Raw genomic sequence first — 8,757 nt, 5'->3', positions numbered from 1 at the left:
CAGTTTTCAAAACTGGATTGAACTCAAACCGAAATCATGGGAATTCATTGTTTAAAGTTAAAAAATATTAATATTCTGATATTTGATAAAAATGCCAGAGATTGTATTGTATTTTTTATCGTTTCAAACCTTGCAATGAAGTTTGCAATCTCTAAAAGCTGATTGATCATTCTTTCTTAAAGTTTTCTTTATAAGGAATTTACATTTTTTGATAAAAGTTGTGCCAGAGATTGTATTGTATTTTGTATAGTTTCAAACCTCGCAATGAAGTTTCCAATCTCTGAAAGCTGATTGATCATTCTTTCTCAAAGTTTTCTTTATAAGGAATTTACATTTTTTCACGTTTTGACCACTTCGTGACTAATAAAATCCAACCAGAATACATCAAAAGCAGATACTCTTCAAAGTCGAAATTTAATCGGTTCTCTAAGAACTAAGCTAAACATTTAACAACAATCGGATGACGCATGTTCAGATGACTCGATGTCGTCATTCGGTGACTCAAATCTGGCGATTTAATGACGCAGACGACGCTGTTCCTCGGCCTGTTTGTAGTGATAGCCATCGGCACGGAGCTCGTGGGCGGGCTCTGGTTCCAGTTGCTCCTGGGTCTCCACATCGGATGGAGCCATGGGCTGCTGGACATCCAGAACGTAGGGCATCTGCTGCTCCTGCTCCGCTGGCTGATCCTGGAACTGCTGGGGCTGCTGCTCCTGGGGCTGATCCTGCTGCTGCTGCTCCTGCATCTGGAACTGCTGCATCTGCTCCTGGTACTGCTGGTAGGTCAACTGCTGCTCGGGAACGGGTGCGGGGGGCAGGTAACGATTGGCGGGATCTGGATGCTGCTGGAGCTTCTCCATAACGGCCTCCTCGGGAGCCATCATCTCCATCTGGGGCATCATCATGGGCTCAGCATCCATCTGGACTGGAAGTGGAACTGGAGCAGGTGCAGGTGCAGGTGGCAGGTAACGAGTGGATGGCAGGACTTCTTCCTGATCCACTGGAGCTGGGGGAGTAAGCAGGCTGCTGGGCATGGCCTCCATCTGACCCTGCTCATTCGGACGCATGTACTCCACCTGTTCGGGCAGCTCTCGCAGCTCCTGCGGCTCGATGCTCATGGACACCGCGTGCTCCGGACGAGGAGGGGGAAGGTAGCTGCTGCCGGGCTGCAGGTGGGACACATCCGCGGCGGCCAGGCAGGCGCACAAAGCGAGGGTCAGGCAGAAGGTTTTCTAAGCGGGATACAATATATTTAGTTAAAATTAATTTTAATACAATTAATTATAATAGTTAATATCTATTTCGGAATAATATAAAAAGGAAAATAAAAAAATGCATAACTTATAACTGTATCATCCCTCTTTTTTATAAAACATAAGGAAGTTTTTGATAGTATTTTTTGGGTTATTTTATAAATTAGTTGTTATATTGTGTTTAGTTAAATGTATTATTTTAATATGTATTTGTCAGTTATCCTTATATCCTTTGTTATCCTTGTTGGAGCTAATAGTTCTCTTCGTGAATACTTACCATCTTGTTGGATGTTTGGCTGTGAGGCATCTGATGTCCGAACAGCTGGAGGTAAAGATATTTATACGAGTTCAGCTCCATGGCGGACCTTCAGTTGGCCCAGTCAAAAAGTTCAAGCAGTGGTCTTCGGGGCGGGTTCCGTTATTTGCCCAGACCATCGATTTGTCGTCGGTTTTCGGATTTGTACTTTGCTTTTGGTTTTGATTTTGGCGCATCTCGGCAAACAATCGTCGGACAAACATTCGAATGCCCAAATATTCAAGCTGAATCATCGCCACTGGCCGCCAAGCAAACCGAAGCAATTCGATCCCATCCGATCCGAGTAAAGCTTCAATTGGACGCAGTGTAAGCCGCTTTTGGCCACTTTCGTACCCTTGCAGAAGGCCAATACGATTTTTAATGGTCACTAGGAAGACAACCTATATAAATAAATAAACAAGACTTAGCTAGACATTTTAATAAACAATGCATAAATAGCTATCATAAGTTTTTTTCCTTCATTTCCTTCATTATTAATTTAAATTTATTTACTAATAATATTTATTCCGCAATATTGTTTATATTCGTTTTACCATAAAGTTTCTTATTTGATTTCAAATCAAAGTATGTTTAAAATCTTAACATTTAAATTTCACCTTACTTAATATATGTTGTTAAAGTAAACATTTCAATATTTCCAGAATCAGTGTATTTAATCTTCAGCATTAAAAAACGCACGTTTATCCATTTTCAGCGCTTCTCCTCTCTTTATTTCGGTCTTCACCTGCTGACAGGTGCCACTTGACGGGGCGTTTGACAATCTCAATTGCGCTCGAGAGCTCCGGCTCGAGGCGTATAAACTGGAGCATGGCTGGTCTGGGAATCCAAGGTTCCCCGAATTCGCTTTTCACTCTGTGATTTTGCACGTCCCCTCCTGACCTTCGTCGTCGGATTTCACGGTCAATGGATGGGTCCAGCACCTGACCGCAGATGTCTCCGTATCTCCAAGGGGCCGGACCGGAAAAGCAAATAACCAATCGAGCAAAAAATCCCATATAAGCCTCTTGAGAAAAATATGTTTTATTTGCGATGTTTGCATTTCCAGAATTTGCATAAAAGAAGGTCAAAGATTCCAAAAATAAATGTTCAAGTCTTTTTGTGTATAAACTAGAAATGTATATACAATACACATTTTTTTGTGCTGCCTAAAAAGATATTATATATTTTAGTAAATTTGTATTTTATTTAATCAAAGAAATTCATTAATATTTTATGTTTTTTAACAATTACTTAGTAAAATATTTGTAAAGAAAATATTAAATTTTTGTTTGGTTTATAAAATCTTAATTGTATCGTGTTTAACAAGTTTTGTTCTACACATTTTTCCACCCAGTTATCAGGTTGCAAAAACTCAAACACACTTTTGCAATTCCACTCACATTATTTACATTCCCATTTCATGGGAACCGAACCAAAAACTGTAACCTGTTACTTGTATATTTTTCGGTAACGCTTTTTTAAATTGTCTTATACGTGTCTTTATTGGATTGGACCACCACTTCGGATAGAGCATGTACGAGTGCAGTCGCTGTGGTAATCGAAGGAGCAAACTGAGTCCTCGCGCCGCCGACAAGTTCGATAGCGCAAGGGAGGATTGCATAGAGGGTGCTTCCAGTTGGTGCAACCTGTGCAGCGAACTGACCTTCTTTATGAAGTGCTCCACCGGCGGTGATTCGGTGCAGGAACTCTTCAGCAACAGCTTGGATTCCATCGATTCGGTTCCCAGCAAAGTATCGACCGGCTTGCTCGGAGGTGCCCTCCATTCGCGCACGGATATCCAGAACCAGCAGGCCGCCAGTCTGGCTAACCATCTGAGCAACTGGGCCGTCGAGGCCGTGGATCCGCCCAAAACCGGTGGATCCTTCAGTGTACTGCCCAATAGGCATGGCTACTTGATTCGGAATCGTCATAGCGAAGATGAGGCTGTCACACCACCAGTGACTCCTCTTAACGTTACTTCAACTACGAGTGCTCCTTCGCAGAGCGGTGAAAAAACTGTACGTAAATCAGGTCCTGAGAGACTGTCGAAAATGGCTCCATCGTCTGGACGAAGTACAAGACATGAAAAAGACACGGGCATCGAACTGTTGAGAGCCACGCCTCCCAAGCACCTAAATCCAGGATTACCGCTTGAGTCAGATCGTCGCTTGTCCCCTGTTAATCCTTATGCAAAGTCCTACAAGCATCGCGATGAGCAGAATCAAAAGTCCCATACCTCTACCAAGCGTATAAAGAGTTCCGATGTCAATTCTGTTCTCCCTGGTTTTACTCTCAAGGATATAAAGAAGATGCAGCGCCGCTTCGCTGCCGAAGAATCCTCAGAAGCGGGGACCTCCAAGCAGGCAAGAGATCGAAGGATGATGGCCTCCGGGAGTCAAGTGAAAAGTTCCAGCAACATTGAGCTTCAGCGGAAGCTGCTAGAGAAGCGGCGGCAAATGAGGAAGTTGGCCTCCATTCGAAACCGACTAGACGTGGAGTGTGAGACAGCCCAAACGGAACTGGATGTCCTGGAGAGGAGTAATCTTCGCTCGTCATCAAGGTGGAGTAAGAGGCAGAGTGGAGGAGCCCACATGACATTACAACACCTGTTCAATAGAATGCAAATTGAGAAGCAGATACGGGAAGGCAAGAAGTCGCTCCAGACAGAGAGTAGTCTAGAGGCCATGATGAATGCCCTAAGCGAACAGAATAAATCAAATATAAAAATAAAGGAAATGGACTCGGACCAATCAAGCCTGAAAAGCTATGAGCCATCGGTTGCACCTCCAGGAACTGAAACCGAAACGGACACGGAAACCGTGACTGGAGGGGATTGTATGTCCACGGTGGGAACCAGCATAGAAAGTGCCCCATCATCCACCCAAACTGAAAGTATAGTTGTGAAAAAGAAGAAGGGGGTCTATGTACCCCTGGCCGATCAGCTGAGAAATCCCTTTGCAAAACCGGGTAGGGTGGGATTTTACATGCCCAGCGCCTTTCGTCCCAAAGACCTCTTTCAGCGAACCCAGCCCTTGGGAGAATCCCGCAGGATCTGTATCCTGTTGTCGTCGGCGCAGCGTGCCTTATTCCAGCGGATCGTCAACGATCCCCTGGACATAGTAAAGCTGATCCGGAGTCTCGATGAATCAACGGAGGTGACCTTGAATGCGCCCAGAGCCCAGTTCTCCACAATAGCCTGTGCGGAGAAGGAAGTAATCCGTCTGACCGAGAAGAAACCGCAGGTGACCAAGATGCAAAAGGCCAAAGAACTGGATGTCTCCCGATCGCCGGTCCGTTGTCCCGATTCCGATTGCCGGCGGCTGTGCTTCGTCTCCGACTTGAATAACCACCTCCTGCTGGATCATCGATGCCTGACCATGGAGCGCATAAAGGCCAGGGAGACCAAGACCTTTTTTCTGGACACCAACATGACTATGATTGATAGGCCCAGGTGCCATATGGTTTATATGGTGCGGGATAAGGTCATCGACAGCCAGGCTGAGGAGCTGCACGATCTACTGCCAGTTCTGGTGATGAGTAGCCGCACTTATCTGACCAAGGCCTTGAGTCTCCCGGGATCACGGGCTGCAAGGATCATCAGCAAGGCAAGACGTAGCTCCGATGTGGAGCTCTTCGTCCTATGGCTGACCGGGCTGGTGCCGCGCAACATGAGGCCCTTGGCCACCATTTCCCTGTGGTCCACCCTGGGTCCCAAGATGGCCGGCTGCGTCGGTGTTAATACTGGCTATATCTACGACATCCGGGCTCCCAACGATGTGGGCCAAATCTGTCGGAGTCGGTGCTCCATGGTGCTGCCCATGAGGATGATCGCCCAGATGACCAACAATGCACGCAGATTCCTGGCCGTTCAGGTGCAGGTCTACTGAAGACCGATCAAGAACGAAAGCTAAATTTTACAGTACTGATTGGATAGATTTTTATCAAATAAAACATTCTAAGGATCTCTGTTTTATAACAATTTGTTTGAATTGTTAATATTCGGGAGTGAGAAATATCTTCTAATTTAACTTTATGAATGGGCATCTATACAAACGCGTTGCATACTTATAGGCTTTATGATGGGTCTCCTCAAAATAGTCCCTGAATTAGATTGCCTACTTTTTTGGGAACCCGATCGATCTTTAAACTTTAAAAGCATTTACTGACTTCCTATAGGAATATTCTTATGAAAATTGGTTCAGCTAGTTTACCAATAAATTAATGTAAAGAGCAGAATATACATACCTTTAAAATTTTTTGTTACATTTTTTACTCCTTGACTTTTCTGTCTCGTACAACTTATTTAAAAGATAGCACCAACTCGGTTGAAAGTCACAAATAATACGCAAAAGCTATTTTCTCGTTTGTTTTTTAATTTTTTTTTCGATATTAGGCGACGTAAATTTTAGCTTTTCAAAAACAAAATTATTTTAAGTTAGCCGTTAAATTAACCGATTGCCTCTATTTCGGCCCACATCCAAGATTAGTGAAGATCATGTCGTCTCAGGTGGATAAAAAGCGCGGTGCGGTCGGCAGTGGCAACGAGGAACTGGCCACCATGGATCCCACCGAGAGCGACTTCGCCCTGGAGCTCAAGCCCACCCCCAAGCAGACCTGCATTCCGGAGCACCAACGCCAGCGACTGGTCAGCTCGGACACCAGGTGAGGTTTGATTGGCTTATTATGATTGTCTTCAGTTAGAATGTTAAGAATAACTTAGTGTTCGAATGAAACTATTTAGATAATACTAGCCATTGCCAACCATTTAAATTTGATGATAATAATGGAAATAAGTGGTACAAAATCAGAATTTATAGACCAAATGTTTTGATTAATAAGTAATGGCAATTTAAGAAACTTTAATGAAGAAATTTTAATTCTATTAATTTATTCTGTTTTTGATTTGCTGAACGATCACCAAAAAACAAAGAATATTAATCCAGGAAACATTTATATGTAATTTAAAAAATAAACTTAAATTAATTTTGCTTAGCTTAGTAAGGATCATCCTAGCACCTAATCGAAGAAAACCCTTTTTATAAAAAAATTATTAATCATTTTGTCATTTCGCAGAATAGAATATAATACCCTATCTCTTAAAGAAGTAATTGTATTAACTTTTTTTTTCCTCCAGTGTTTACCAGCGGGATGGAGTGTTCGATATGCCGGACAAGTCCTGGTCCGTGCTGTACTTCAGCGCCGGGAAGGACAGGGCTTTTAAGTAGAGGCTTCGAAGCCGCAGACCAGACAGATGACCCGTCCCCCATCACAGCATGCCGTACTAGCACCAATTTAAACCGAGTGTCTGCAACCGCCTGGCCCACTGATTGACTCCTTCGCCACCACATCCAGCCACCAGTCATCCATCAGATGTCGCGAAATGTTATATAAAATTGAAATTCGCACGCGTGCCAGTGCATATTTGATCTTTTTGTGTGGGTTTCGGTGTGGCTGCAATTGATGATGTTGTCTCCGACGATTCTGATACGAAAGATTGTGATTAATGGAGACAGCGCCATTGAGCGCGATCTGCGGCGCCTCAGACTATAGTACTATAACGATCAGACCCATGATATGACATCATACCCAGGCCAGCCGACACATTGCGCCAAGATTGCCATTGCTCTTGAGAAGTGTCAAGCGAGCGTTTCTATCAAAAGCGGAAATAATGGCTTAATGAGACAAATGACGCGACTCTGACACTTCTGACAGTATCCAGAGACGTGTGAATTCCATGGAATTGATGCCCAATTTTTGCCATCGTCGTGTCAGATGTGATTAATTTGCGAATTAAATTCTTTGCGCGAAATGCTAATCTTTTAAAGGATGATCTAGGGCCAATTTTAGAAAGTGCTAATACATTATGTAGGGGAGTCCCACAACAACACAAAAATTGCTTGATTGGAAAAAAATTTATTTAAAAAGCTCTTAGATAAAGAGGCACACATGAAAGTTGAGAAAATTCGAAATATTTTGCATGACAATTCTTTTGTTTTTGTTATTAGTAATAAATAATATGTGGTAGAATTTTTAAACCTAAGTTTGAGTTTCGGCACCATGCTTAGCCGACCTTTTGTGATTCCCCCTCCATAAATTTATGGTCTGTCTGCTTTTAGCTCCGAAAATAGCTTTCTTCCAAGCATGCCAAAATCTGTTTGTCTGCTCGTTAGCAAATCTGCATACTGAAGACTTGGCACTAGCTGCAGATGGGTGAGTTCAAAGGTTCTTAGCCACATGTCAGCTTTAAATCCATGCACAGTGCCTGACCTAGATCTTATATTTTGTATACTTTATTATAATTTATTTATTTATATATTTAGTTTTGGAAAGGGGGGTTAATTGGGTTAGGGCTTACCACTGCATTAGGAGATTTATCTTATCAGGTGCGATGAGACACATGTGTAATTTTTATTTATAGCTACCGATCTTGCAATACTAAAGTTTCCCCAAACCTTGGCCGTCAGTCAAAAAGTTTACAATAGACCAAAGAAATGTCTCATTTCCGCTGTGCATTTCTGTGTTTGTTCGCTGCATATTTTCGCGATTGCAACTGCAGTTTATAAATGAGCTGAAAGTGGAAGTGACATCAGCTGGCACCCAGCTATAACAAGAAATACAATTAATACCATTCGAGTGCGAAGTGAGATCAGACCTGGTCTATAAAAAGAGCGAGTTTATTGGTCTGATTTGGCATGTGAAAGTGCTGAACTTAGCAGAATTTATTTGGCCAAAAGTCCCGGGAAAACAGTTAGTTGCGTTCACACCAAGAGCTCCCTTTGTAAATAATATATACCCTCGGCTATTTGCTCGCCACATTTTGTGGCCTCTTTGCTGCCATGTTCTAATTGAAATGGACCACAAAATTGTTCTATACTAAATGCGGCATGCCGCAAACTTCAAAGTTTCGTCCAGCTCTCGCCGCTTCTGATTGATGCTTATGATTGATGGAGTCGCACTCGATTTTCGTTTATTTTTCTGGCCGCCTTAAAGTTGCTTGTCTTTCGCTCTCTTCACCAAATTGATACAATTGAACTTTGTCGTGTGTCCCCACAAAATTCTTTCCATACATTTTGCATAATTTGCATAAAAAATATGGGCAAGCTCAAAGTCCAAAGTGCCAAAGTAGCCTGTGTTTTCATTTCCCCCTTTTTTGTACGGCTCGGGTTTTTTTCGTATGTGGTAAAATCTCACATTTCCATAAGGCAAACA

General features: G+C 42.9%; 3 protein-coding genes across 3 annotated transcripts; 2 read left to right on the top strand and 1 right to left on the bottom strand.

Annotated features, from left to right (window-relative positions):
* Window positions 1–515: 515 nt before the first annotated feature.
* LOC108028002 (putative uncharacterized protein DDB_G0294196) lies at window positions 516–2,378 on the bottom strand. Its single transcript, XM_017099630.2, has 3 exons — window positions 2,302–2,378; window positions 1,531–1,618; window positions 516–1,232 (listed from the first exon to the last, which is right to left on the bottom strand). The coding sequence occupies exons 1-3, from the start codon at window positions 2,376–2,378 to the stop codon at window positions 516–518; spliced, it is 882 nt and encodes a 293-aa protein (XP_016955119.1).
* Window positions 2,379–2,925: 547 nt separating this feature from the next.
* Window positions 2,926–5,527, top strand: LOC108028812 (uncharacterized). The gene has a single exon (XM_017100797.3). It carries the CDS (start codon window positions 3,081–3,083, stop codon window positions 5,433–5,435), a length of 2,355 nt encoding a protein of 784 aa, XP_016956286.1. The 5' UTR covers window positions 2,926–3,080; the 3' UTR covers window positions 5,436–5,527.
* A 307-nt stretch (window positions 5,528–5,834) lies between these two features.
* Window positions 5,835–7,353, top strand: LOC108028813 (uncharacterized). Its single transcript, XM_017100798.3, has 2 exons — window positions 5,835–6,210; window positions 6,683–7,353. The coding sequence occupies exons 1-2, from the start codon at window positions 6,044–6,046 to the stop codon at window positions 6,771–6,773; spliced, it is 258 nt and encodes an 85-aa protein (XP_016956287.1). The 5' UTR covers window positions 5,835–6,043; the 3' UTR covers window positions 6,774–7,353.
* Window positions 7,354–8,757: the final 1,404 nt, after the last annotated feature.

The sequence above is a fragment of the Drosophila biarmipes genome, chromosome 3L (assembly GCF_025231255.1).
Source record: "Drosophila biarmipes strain raj3 chromosome 3L, RU_DBia_V1.1, whole genome shotgun sequence".
NCBI lineage: Eukaryota > Metazoa > Arthropoda > Insecta > Diptera > Drosophilidae > Drosophila > Drosophila biarmipes.
Note: the sequence above shows the minus strand (reverse complement) of the source record. Positions and strands in the feature narration are given on the sequence as shown.